Source organism: Schistocerca americana, chromosome 2, assembly GCF_021461395.2.
Source record: "Schistocerca americana isolate TAMUIC-IGC-003095 chromosome 2, iqSchAmer2.1, whole genome shotgun sequence".
NCBI classification, from domain to species: domain Eukaryota; kingdom Metazoa; phylum Arthropoda; class Insecta; order Orthoptera; family Acrididae; genus Schistocerca; species Schistocerca americana.
Window position 1 is genome coordinate 120,797,376 of NC_060120.1, and position 13,488 is coordinate 120,810,863.

The following is a 13,488-nucleotide window of genomic DNA, read 5'->3' on the forward strand; positions in this document are numbered from 1 at the left end:
TTATTACGCTTAACATGCTCAACGAATCCTGCTGTCTAAGTACATTCAGTACGACGAGAAATGCTAAATGATGGCCGTTTACTTCAGCCACGTAACGTTTATGACGGCAGAGTGGGGTCGAGGTGGTGTGGGCAGTAGAGAGCTGACGTCATGCCCGTACGTGTCTTGTGACGCAACACGACGAACCTGCCTCCCATAGTATGCCGCGCGATTACACCCCGTCCAGTGGGCGCTGCCAGCAGTGCAGCCACGTGCCGCAGCAAGTGGTTCCTGTGTCTGCCGAGAGATGGCGGGAGGTGCCGCTGGCAGCACCAGACCCGCACTGCCGCGTGCTGGAGTAGATGCTTTTTTTTCTGTAAAGTAAAATTTTGAATACGGGAAAAATGCTTTGAGATTGAAACAATGCTTCTGAATTGTCTCTTGACGAAGACAGCATACAATCCAAAACAAGTTAGGCCCCACAAAGATCAGAGCTGGAGGCAAATTTCCTTGTACAACGTCAAACGTTGGAAAAAAATTCTTTTGAGTATTAGGCTGTGTCGTTCTGTGCCAATAAAACAGTTTTAAAGCAAAATCGAATTTCCGACCGACTTTTCTAATAGCCTTCAACACGAAAAAACTGAAGCATTCTGATCACGTTCCCTATCAATACGCATTCGACAGCATACACCTAATATATATATGCACAGCAAATAGCTCTAATTTTTACGATGTTTTCCTAAGATCTCGATCTCGAACAGCCTTGAAAATTTTCTTCATATCTTTACCCATTTCCGAGATACAGAGGTATAAAGTCACCCTACTTGTACACGTAGAATACGCACGTAACATAGTGTGTGAGGCGGAAAACATAGCTTGCGAAGTGACGTATCACGGAGAAATACGCTTTCAATTATCCCCATTGTCATCATGAAACACCATGTTGTATTGAAGCACATGCGAAATTTTTTTGCACGTAAAATCTGGTCCAAGCTGTAAAATTAGTTTTGCGGTATTTCAGTTTCACATAAGTAAACTAACTAAATTTTGCTGACCAATACATTTCTTTTCGTATGAGTTACATGCCCTGCTGCAGTTAAAGAACGGAACCAGCGGAAAAATGCTGCTATTAGAGCACAAAAAAGCGAATATGCTACTGACTGAAAGACTGTCTTAAATGTGGGGTTCTGGCTGCCTCATTCTACTTTCTGCAGTACCTTTAAAAATTTTTCCAAAAATTCTGGCCTGTGATCATATTTCAGCTTTTTTATGCTGGGAGAGAAGACAGTGGCTGTGGCAAAGAGAATGAAAAATAATAAATGCTGGAAGATAGTAATCAGTGGTTGTGTCAGAAAGAGGGAATGAGAAAATGGCAATGTGAAAGAGAGGGATACAGTCTCAGTGGAACATAGTTGGCAGTGAAGGAAAAGAGTGAAGGAGACATTGTCAAGGGGGGGGGGGAGGAATAAATAAAAAGAAAAAGTGGAAGTGGGTGAGACGCAACACAATCTATGATGATAACGAGGAAGAGACAGTGAGAACAGAGAGCTGAAATAGTATGAAAGGAATGAGATAGTGGTAGTAAGAGAGAGCAAGAGGTAGGCAGTGGTAGTGACGGGAGCCTGTAGTAGTAGGACAGAATGAAGGGGACTGTGGATGCGACGTCGGAGACAATGACAGACACAAAGCCATCATGACAGTGAGTTGAGTTGAATGAGTGAGTGGTGAGAAAAGGCAACTGGAAGTGGATGGGTATGAGCGACTTACAATGATGGAGTAGTGGGTGTGAGTGAGTTACAGTTAGGGGACTTTACGGGAGTATGAGGTGAGTTGCTTGTTAAAAAAAAGGGCGAATATGTTCGCGTGTCAAAATTTTTTGTATGTTCTGAGGTAGGTAAAATGAGGCAGCCGGTATTCCATTTTCCAATCAGTCTTTTAAACAAACACGAACATATTTGCATTTATAGGAGCATTTTTCCGCTGGTATACGGTGTGGACGGTATATCATAATTAAGAGCGTCAACTGAAAGTCTGCGATACGACCATAAAAACGTTCCAGTAAACACGGCCCCGCAAATGAGCCGGTCGCGAGAAACTGCGAATATGTCGTTAAAAGCCGGCAGTGACTTCATTACGCAATATTCTCCTAGTTAGCGCCGTGGACGAGTGTGCGAAAGGTAAACTTTTCTATCAAGTCCTCATTTGATTGGGCTCAAATGTCACCCATGGGCCGTGGGTAAGGACTGTGATAGATGCATGAGGTAGCACCGGGACATTTTGCTGCTGATATAAGACTGTATACCGGCTCGTAAGTGGCTGCTTTGGGTTTTTATTTCTGAAATTATCTAGATACTATCGCTACCGTTGATACGGTTGAACTGGAGCTGCAGAGTGTGTCGTGTCAAGTTTTACCAGATGATCCGCGACTGTCTGAAATAATTCTTCCGTCACTGCGTAGACTAGTTCGGTATTGCATGCAAAAGGTAGTAGTATTTTCATTTTTTTAGCTTTGGACACCAGTAGTTAAAGAAGTGGCATATTAACATAACTGCAATGTCCGCAGTAGAACAATATATAAAAAATTCGATATACAAACATAAGTTCTTAATGTACATTAAAAACACTAACAAGGGGAGGCCGCCAATTGTGAAATTCAGATTCGATTCATACTGCGCATAATAAAAGCTCATGGCCAGAGGTGTAAAGTGGTAAAGCACCAAGATGCACTTCTCAGCCGTTGTCGAGAAAATCGACAGTTAAAAGAAACCGTTGCGGTGAAATACTCTCTACGATTAATAATTTTCTACAGCGTCGTGGCGCAGCGGTAAGCGCTCGGGTTCGTAATCCGAAGGTCACCGGATCGAATCTCGCGCCGTGCAGTTTTTTTTATTATTAGTTTTTTGTAATTCAAATATATATATATATATATATATATATATATATATATATATATATATATATATATATATGTGAATTGCTTATGCATGTTGGTGAAGGCGGATCGCTCTCCAATTGTACCGCCTCCATTTTTCCGTTTTTTTTAACAGGGTGTACCAAAGCTCTCCCGTGCCCACTGATTTTCGACGACGTTATAAGTTGCGCTAGGGACCGCATCTACCTTCTTTCGAAGTTAGCAGGCAACTACGCTGTTATACGGCGGCTCGTTTCGGCCCATTCAACATCTGTCCTTAAAGTGTACCGAGCGAGTAATGGAGTTTATATTTCATACCTGCCGCAGCAAATTTGTGTTCGTGGGGTCTCTATTCTAATTCGAACGTTTGACTTACGCTATATGTATTCGTTTCGCAATACCGTTTCTACGTCTTCCGTTAACTATACGTGGTTAACATTATGAAGACAATTAATAACATTTGTGAAATACAACTTTGTTTGCGGAAAACATAATGATGTTCGAAGTCGCCAGTTTTTCCACGACTAACGACTTTCAACAACTTATTATATGCATAATTGTTGCAACTGATTGCCGGGAATTATATATATATATATATATATATATATATATATATATATATATATATTTGAATTACAAAAACAAATACTAAAAAAGGGTTGCATGGCGCGAGATTCGATCCGGCGACCTTCGGATTACGAACCCGAGCGCTTACCGCTGCGCCACGACGCTGTAGAAATTTATCAATCGTAGAGAGTATTTCACCGCAACGGTTTCTTTTAACTGTCGATTTTCTCGACAACGGCTGAGAAGTGCATCTTGGTGCTTTGCCACATTACACCTCTGGCCATGAGCTTTTATTATGCGCAGTATGAATCGAATCTGAATTTCACAATTGGCGGCCTCCCCTTGTAAGAGACGAAATCCGGAAAGCCAGCAATAGTTAAAACAGTGCCAGGTTAACATTAGTGCAATATTCACAACAGAACAATGATAATAGAGTGAAGTTCAAAGACATGTCCGTTATATAATTAAAAAAAAAAACACAAAATTACGACCCAGGTTTCGAATTGGCCTGATTTCGGAGGATAATGATATCCACTGCAAATTATAATTCAAAGCTGGATAGCGGCGTTGTTTACAAAGGAAAGTTACTATCACAAAGTGGAAACACAAACAGATGTCCGTTTTCGAACCGGGCTTGTTGCTTGGAAGGAAAAGACCCACATAGTATAAAGGTCAAAGCTGCATATCGGCGTCTTTTAAATATTTCGCGAGCATATAATACCTGTATACTTGTATATCGAACCGGTAAAGTAGAGCAGTTATACTTGTGTGGAGTTGGTAGGCCCTCGGAAACAATTTTTTTTACGAAACTGTCTGTGAGGCGGAGTACTCGGCACACGCCAATATAACGTGATTCAGATCCGACACCGCCACTGCTGCGTCAGTGTCCAGAAGCAATGATTTTCAAACAGTATAGGTTGTCGTGGTAACACCCCTGTCCCAGCCTCATGCCGATGAGAGGTGTCTCAAGACGTCTACTAAACTTACCAAAAGGGAGTAAGACACATGGAACATCTCCTATAGCGTGTAAGAATGTACAGTGAATTGTGACGTGTAACTTGGTGAAACAGTATTGTGTTCCTTCTAACGTCGGCGAAGGGTGAAATTCGGATCCAAATTAATAGGGTTTTTTTTTTGCCGGAAAGTTTACATTTCAAACCAACTGTAGCCACATATTCGCAATTATTTCGAACTGGTCGTTTCCGGAGCCACGATAACTCGTACGTTTCTGCTTGTATTAACGCGTGATTTCACCCGCGTCAGCTTTCGCTGTTAATTATGATAAACTCTGTACATGGGATTGCTGAGAACTGAAGCGGATTTTCCCCCCACCTATATTCGGTGAATAGGAAAGCCCATTACCCGAACCCTACAGTTGTATCCTCCTAACGAGGACCGGTACAAAGTACACTACTGGCCATTAAAATTGCTATACAACGAAGGTGACGTGCTACAGACGCGAAATTTAACCGGCAGGAAGAAGATGCTGTGATATGCAAATAATGAGCTTTTCAGAGCATTCAAACAAGGTTGGCGCCGGTGGCGACACCTACAACGTGCTGACATGAGGAAAGTTTCCACCCATTTCTCATATTTCTCATACACAAACAGCAGTTGGCCGGTGTTGCCTGGTGAAACCTTGTGATGACTAGTGTAAGGAGAAAAAATGCCTACCATCACGTTTCCGACTTTGATAAAGGTCGGATTGTAGCCTATCGCGATTGCGGTTTATCGTATCGCGACATTGCTGCTCGCGTTGGTCGAGATCCAATGACTGTTAGCAGAATATGGAATCGGTGGGTTGAGGAGGGTAATACGGAACGCCATGCTGGATTCCAACGGCGTCATATGACTAGCAGTCGAGATGGCAGGCATCTTATCCGCATGGCTGTAACGGATCGTGCAGCCACGTCTCGATTCCTGAGTCAACAGATGGGGACGTTTGCAAGACAACAACCATCTGCATGAACAGTTCGACGACGTTTGCAGCAGCATGGGTTACCAGCTCGGAGACCATGGCTGCAGTTACCCATCACAGACAGGAGCGCCTGCGATGGTGTACTCAACGACGAACCTGGGTGCACGAATCGCAAAAGTCATTTTTTCGGGTGACACCAGGTTCTGTTTACAGCATCATGATGGCCGCATCCGTGTTTTGGCGACATCGTGGTGAACGCACATTGGAAGCGTATATTCGTGATCGCCATACTGGCGTATCACCCAGCGTGATGGTATGGGGTGCCATTGGTTACACGTCTCGGTCACCTCTTGTTCGCATTGACGTCACTTTGAACAGTGGACGTTACATTTCAGATGTGTTACGACCCGTGGCTCTACCCTTCGTTGGACCCCTGCGAAACCCTATATTTCAGCAGGATAATGCACGACCGCATGTTGCAGGTCCTGTATGGGCCTTTCTGGATACAGGAAAATGTTCGACTGCTGCCTTGGCCAGCACATTCTCCAGATCTCTCATCAATTGAAAACGTCTGGTCAATGGTGACCGAGCAACTGGCTCGTCACAATGCGCCAGTCACTACTCTTGATGCACTGTGCATGGGCAGCTGTACCTGTACACGCCATCCAAGCTCTGTTTGACTCAATGTCCAGGCGTATCAAGGCCGTTATTAGGGCCAGAGGTGATTGTTCTGGGTACTGATTTCTCAGGATCTTTGCACCGAAATTGCGTGAAAATGAAATCCCATGTCAGTCCTAGTATAATATATTTGTCCAATGAATACCCGTTTATCATCTGCATTTCTTCTTGTTGTAGCAGTTTTAATGGCCAGCAGTGTAGGTTGGAATGTCGACTTCGTTTTACGATTGTTTCTGGTGCTACAAAATGACGCGCCCGATTACCGGAAGAAGACTTTATTCAAATAGACACTTACCGTGGAAGTTCAAAGGTTTGAGATCTTGATGTGCCTTCCCTGGTACTTCAGCAGGAGTCCACAGACACACAACAGACAACAGCAGTCTGAATTAATGGTTTAGTAAAATATTCAAGCGTTAAACATCGGTTCCTGCAAAGTTGATATGAAAATATTTCTATACATGTACCTTTCTCAATAAAAGAGCAGCTAATTGCAGTGACTCCAAACTGACTCACTCGCGGACCAAAATAAATCACGTAACAATAATGAACTCTACCTCAATTTTGACTAAAGTTCGGTCTTGATCACACCATTTATGTTTCAATGACATAGGTAACCGGTTTCGGTTATTTTTACATAACCATCATCAGACCCATGGCTCCCTTAGGATGGTAGGCGGAGCTCTCCTCAGCTGCTACGAAGTCAACTGAACCGAAACCGGTTACCTATGTCATTGAAACATAAATGGTGTGATCAAGACTGAACTTTAGTCAAAATATAATAATCTATTGATCACTGTATTCCAAAAATGTTTACCAAAATCTCCCTCAATTGTTCATTCGGTCACAGTTCCTGCTAATACCTACAACTAGTGCAAGGTGACTGATAGCGGTTCCTATTAAAGCTGTTTATAACACTTCCGACCAAGCCCTGCGTATACCTTAAATTTGGGCGAAATGTGTGCAGACAATTAGGTGCGGTCTCCTTTTTAGTTTATGTGCCGGGCCAGTAGGCGGCAGTTTCCTAGCTAGCTAGTATGCGGGCTTGCGCTTGCTTTGTACGTGAAACTCAATGTAGGCATTACAGTTGTAACAAAGAGCTACAGTGGAATTACTGTCAGTAGGGCTACGAATTGTTATAGTAATGTGGGTGGCGAAGCAGAAAACTATGTTCTATACCGTCTATTAAAGATTCTCACCGCTCCATTACCGGATGGACAGAGTGCTTACACACCTCTGTGCTGCTGGTGACCGAGCGAATGGTTAGCACACTGGACTCGCATTCTGGAGGACGACGATAGAATCCGGCTATCCTGTTTTAGATTTTCCTTGATTTCCCTAAATCGTTTCAGGCAAATTCCGGGACGGTTACTTTCAAAGGGCACGGCCGACATCCATCCTCATTATTCCTTAACGCGTTGGGAACGACGACCTCGGTTTTTGGTCCCCTCCCCAAATCAGCTATCTGCTAGTGATCTTCTGCATCTACATCTACATGGATACTCTGCAAATCACATTCTAGTGCCTGGCAGAGGGTTCATCGAACCATCTTCACAATTCTCTACTATTCCAATCTCGTATAGCGAGCGGGAAGAATGAATACCTATATCTTTCCGTACGAGCTCTGATTTCCTTTACCTTATCGTGGTGATCGTTCCTCCCTATGTAGGTCAGTGTCAACAAAATATTTTTGCATTCGGAGGAGAAAGCTGGTGATTGGAATTTCGTGAGAAGATTCCGTCACAACGAAAGATGCCTTTCTTTTAATGATTTCCAGCCCAAATCAGTATCATTTCTGTGACACTCTCTCCCGTATTTCACGATAATACAAAACGTGCTGTCTTACTTTGAACTTTTTCGATGTACTCTGTCAGTCCTATCTGGTAAGGATCCCACACCGCGCAGCAGTAGTCTAAAAGAGGATGGACAAGCGTAGTGTAAGCAGTCTCCTTAGTAAGTCTGTTACATTTTCTAAGTGTCCTGCCAATAAAACGCAGTCTTTGGTTAGCCTTCCCGACAACATTTTCTGTGTGTTCCTTCCAGTTTAAGTAGTTCGTAATTGTAGTTCCTAGGTATTTAGCTGAATTTACAACTAAGAATTCTCATACATTCTACAAGAACCATATTTTTTGGAATTTAGTAAGTAGGGCCTGTTGGTGCGGCGGAAAGAGTGCAGAACGGCAATCGGGGTCGGTATGCGGGGTCGAGTGCCTATGCGGAAAATGTTTTATCTTTTATTTTCAGTTTTTACGTTACTTACCCAAAAATAAACCGAAATAATGTTAAATATATTTGTACGTATATTAATATTTTTGTAAAAGGCATGGAAGGCACGAAATCGGGAGACAAAGCAGAATTGGGAATTGCAAATAATTTTCTAGGAAGGGATTGCAAGCCATAAGCGAGAATTTCATGCATAAAATTAGATATTTTCATAATTTTAGAGGTAATGATTTACGTGTACTGGGGGTGATATTTATTGTACAAATAGAGGAAGCAAAAATTTTCCCGGCAACTTGCATCGCCTAATTTTTACAATTGCGCGTTTGTTTTAAAGTTTGTGTTGAAAAACTTAATTGGCTTACATTCAAAAAGGTTCTCTCACGTGTAAAGCAACATACTGCCAAACACCGGCGAGGATAACTGGAATATATTTTCATGCTGTCTTCTCGGGAAGTGATTTTTTTTCGTCTTTGCAGGAGTCAATTAACGCGTGAAATTTGTTGTCCTGCACGCACTGTTTCACCGCATCAGTACCGTGCGACTGCTACGGTCGCAGGTTCGAATCCTGCCTCGGGCATGGGTGTGTGTGATGTCCTTAGGTTAGTTAGGTTTAAGTAGTTCTAAGTTCTAGGGGACTGATGACCACAGCTGTTAAGTCCTATAGTGCTCAGAGCCATTTGAACAATTTTGAACCGCATCAGTCACAACATTTTTGTGTAACGCGCTTATAAATTTCCCCGTCGTTGAGGAAGTAATGACGGCATTCCTACAGTATGTGATCAAAAGTATCCGGACACCTGGCTGAAAATGACTCAAAAGTTCGTGGCGCCCTACACTGGTAATGCTGGAATTCAATATGGTATTGGCCCACCCTTAGCTTTGATGACAGCTTTCACTCTCGCAGGTGCTGGAAGGTTTCTTGGGGAATGGCAGCCCATTCTTCACGGAGTGCTATACTGAGGAGAGGTATCGATGTCGGTCGGTGAGGCCTGGCACGACTTTGGCGTTCCTAAACATCCCAAAGGTGTTCTTTAGGATTCGGGTCAGGGCTCTGTGCAGGCCAGACCATTACAGGGATGTTATTGTCGTGTAACCACTTCGCCACAGGCAGTGCATTATGAACACGTGCTCGATCGTGTTGAAATATGCAATCGCCATTCTCGTATTTTTCTTCAACAGTGAGAAGCAAGAAGCTGCTTAAAACATCAATGTAGGCCTGTGCTGTGATAGTGCCACGCAAAACAACAAGGGGTGCAAGCCCTCTCCATGAAAAACACGACCACACTATAACACTACCGCCTCCGAATTTTAGTGTTGGCAGTACGCACGTTGGCAGATGACGTTCACAGGCCATTCACCACACCCATACCCATACCCACAACCTGCCATCGGATCGCCACATTGTGTACCGTGATTCGTCACTCCACACAACGTTTCTGTATTGTTCAATCGTCTAATGTTTACGCTTCTTACACAAAGCGAGGGATGATCGGCGTGATATGTGGCTTACGGGCAGCCGCTCGACCATGAAATAAAAGTTCTCTCACCTCCCGCCTAACTGTCACAGTACTTGCAGTGGACCCTGGTGCAGTTTGGAATTCCTGTGTGATGTTCTGGATAGATGTCTGCCTATTACACATTACGACCCTCTTCAACTGTCGGCGGTCTGTCAGTCAACAGACGAGGTCGGCCTGTATGCCTTTGTGCTGTAAGTGTCCCTCACGTTTCCACTTCACTTTCACATCGGAAACAGTGGACCTACTGATTTTTAGGAGTGTGAAAATCTCGCGTACAGACGTATGACACAAGTGACATCCAGCCACCAGACCACGTTCGAAGTCCTTGAGTTCCGCGGAGAGCCCTACTCTGCTCTTTCACGTTGTCTAATAACTACAGAGGTCGCTGATATGGAGTACCTGGCAGTAGGTGGCAGCACAATGCACTTAATATGAAAAACGTATATTTTGGGGTGTCCGGATACCTTTGATTACATGGTGTTCGTCTGTATGCGAGATTTCTACACTTTCGACGAAATTTATGCGCCGATAAACAGATCGAAACGTGTAGTCAACTACTACCTCCGTCATGCCTTGACGAGAAATCTTGCCGAGAACCCGAGAAAATTCCAGTCCTACTAAAATCACTAAGCGACTCAAAGGCTACAACCCAGTCACACACCGACCAGCCTGGTGTGGCAGTTGACAAGCTTCCGTCCAGGCCTTCTAGGCACAAGGGATGTCTGCCGACCGCCATGTCATCCTCCACTTTAAGGCGATAGGCAGATAAGGTACTGGGGGGCATGCGGTTAGCACGGCTCTCTCGGCCGTTTGCAGGCTTTCCAGACCATGGAGCAGCTACTACTGTCATGTAGCTTCTCATTTGGCATCACGAGGCTGCACCCATCGCGAAATCCCAAGAAAGAAACTTAGGTGACTCTTCTATATAAGAAGGATGAAACAACAGACCCGCAAAATTACGGACCAGTATTTTATTGTATGGAACTGGGGACGTAGAAACGACTGAGAGGCTTCGTCCCCGCCGTAGCCCTCAGCGATACAAAACTCCACAACAGGCTACAGCAGTCCACTCACCCCACCGCCGCCCCAAACCGAACCCAGGGTTAAGATCGGTAGAAGGGAAGGCAAATGGTCGACTTCAGTTTATTGGAAGACTTCCAGGAAAGGGTAACTCCTACAAAGGGAGACCGCGACCCATTCTTGATTAGTGCTGGTGTGTTTGGAACCCGCACTAGGTTGGATTACACGAAGGCATTGAAGGAGTTCAGAGGCATGCTGTTACATTTGTTACAGCAGGTTCAACTATTACGGAGATACTTCGTGAAGTCAAATGGGAATCCCTGAAGGGGGTGAGAAAACGACGTTTCTGCGAAGTAGTATTGAGATAATTTAGCGAAATGACTTTTGCGGCTGGATTGTGAACGATTCTACTGCCGCAAACATACGTTACTCATTAGGACCGCGAAGACAGACAGCAGTTTTCGTTCGCTCCATTTGCGAGTGGACCAGTAAAGGGAATGACTGCTAGTGGTACAGGGTAGCCTCCGCCATGTACCGTATAATACACTAGTGGCCATTAAAATTGCTACACCACGAAGATGACGTGCTACAGACGCGAAATTTAACCGACAGGAGGAAGATGCTGTGATACGCAAATGATTAGCTTTTCAGAGCATTCACATAAGGTTGGCGCCGGTGGCGACACCTACAACTTGCTGACATGATGAAAGTTTCCAACCGATTTCTCATACACAAACAGCAGTTGACCGGCGTTGCCTGGTGAAACGTTGTTGTGATGCCTCGTGTAAGGAGGAAAAATGCGTACCATCACGTTTCCGACTTTGATAAAGGTCGGATTGTAGCCTATCGCGATTGCGGTTTATCGTATCGCGACATTGCTGCTCGCGTTGGTCGAGATCCAATGACTGTTAGCAGAATATGGAATCGGTGGGTTCAGGAGGGTAATACGGAACGCCGTGCTGGATCCCAACGGCCTCGAAGTCGAGATGACAGGCATCTTATCCGCAAGGCTGTAACAGATCGTGCAGCCACGTCTCGATCTCTGAGTCAACAGATGGGGACGTTCGCAAGACAACAACCATCTGCACGAACAGTTCGATGACGTTTGCAGCAGCATGGACTATCAACTCGGAGGCATGGCTGCGGTTACCCTTGACGCTGCATCACACAGGAGCGCCTGCGATGGTGTACTCAACGACGAACCTGGGTGCACGAATGGCAAAACGTCATTTTTTCGGAAGAATCCAGGTTCAGTTTACAGCATCATGATGGTCGCATCCGTGTTTGGTGACATCGCAGTGAACGCACATTGGAAGCGTGTATTCGTCATCGCCATACTGGCGTATCACCCGTCGTGATGGTATGGGGTGCCATTGGCTACATGTCTCGGTCACCTCTTGTTCGCATTGACGGCACTTTGAACAGTGGACGTTACATTTCAGATGTGTTACGACCCGTCGCTCTACCCTTCATTCGATACCTGGGAAATCCTACATTTCAGCGGGATAATGCACGACTGCATGTTGCAGGTCCTGTACGGGCCTTTCTGGATACAGAAAATGTTCGACTGCTGCCCTGGCCAGCACATTCTCCAGATCTCTCACCAATTGAAAACGTGTGGTCAATGGTGTCCGAGCAACTGGCTCGTCACAATGCACCAGCCACTACTCTTGATGAACTGTGGTATCGTGTTGAAGCTGCATGGGCAGCTGTACCTGTACACACCATCCAAGCTCTGTTTGACTCAATGTCAATGTCCAGGCGTATCAAGGCCGTTATTACTACGGCCAGTGGTGATTGTTCTGGATTCTGATTTCTCAGGATCTATGCACCCAAATTGCGTGAAAATGTAATCACATTCCAGTTCTAGTATAATATATTTGTCCAATGAATACCCGTTTATCATCTGCATTTCTTCTTGGTGTAGCAATTTTAATGGCGGATCTTGTATGTAGATGTAGAGGTGTAGATGTCTGAATTTACAAGCAGCTAGAGAAGTAAGCAGAAGCAGCAGCAGCAGCATCTGCTACAGTACATAAGCCAGTGTTGATAGTACTAACTCGGCATGTCTGCGTGTGTTGCAGCGGATGCTGAAGACGCGGCGGCATGCGCTCACAAGGAAGTACCGCACCATCCACGGTCCGCACAACCGCAACCAGTAGCGAGCCTGGATCTACAATCTACAGCAGTCTACATTCTGCAGGCGCCAGCCGCGACCGCGGTCTCTCTGACGTCACCGCAGTCGCCACCTGTCATGCCTTGGCCGTGCTCACTTTTGTACTCTTGTTGACATTTTTACATTGTTACTTAATTTATATAACACGTTTGATGATATTGTTCCTCTCTGGTTGAAAAATAAATATTTATGTTTGTACTCACTTCTACTGCTACCCATCCTTACTAGTCGTCAGCTTGATCTCGTGAACAATGTTGCGACTTCCGGCATTGTTCTTGAACCAGCTGTGGAAAATGCCTGAATGTATGATTAGGCATTCTCATTGCGCAGTGATGTAACGAACTAGTCCACGATCATTAACGTTACCTTAAGCAGTCGACATTAAGTTGAACTTCGGCTAATGACAGTGGCAAAAATGTATGACACTTGCTTAAATACAGTTTGGATTTCCAGCTGAGTCAAAATTTACATACCTGTACATGGCCCCGTCCGTGCCAAGAGC

At 44.7% G+C, this 13,488-nt stretch overlaps 1 protein-coding gene across 2 annotated transcripts in view; it reads left to right on the forward strand.

The window, feature by feature from the left end:
* The window catches only part of LOC124596011 (anoctamin-10), a 321,895-nt gene extending 308,711 nt beyond the window's left edge, over nt 1-13,184 (forward strand). For both annotated transcript variants that reach the window (XM_047134964.1, XM_047134965.1), the window contains one exon: nt 12,895-13,184. In XM_047134964.1, the coding sequence (XP_046990920.1) occupies nt 12,895-12,972 (78 nt within the window). In that variant the 3' untranslated portion in view covers nt 12,973-13,184. The remainder of the gene's footprint in view (nt 1-12,894) is intronic.
* Nucleotides 13,185-13,488: the final 304 nt, after the last annotated feature.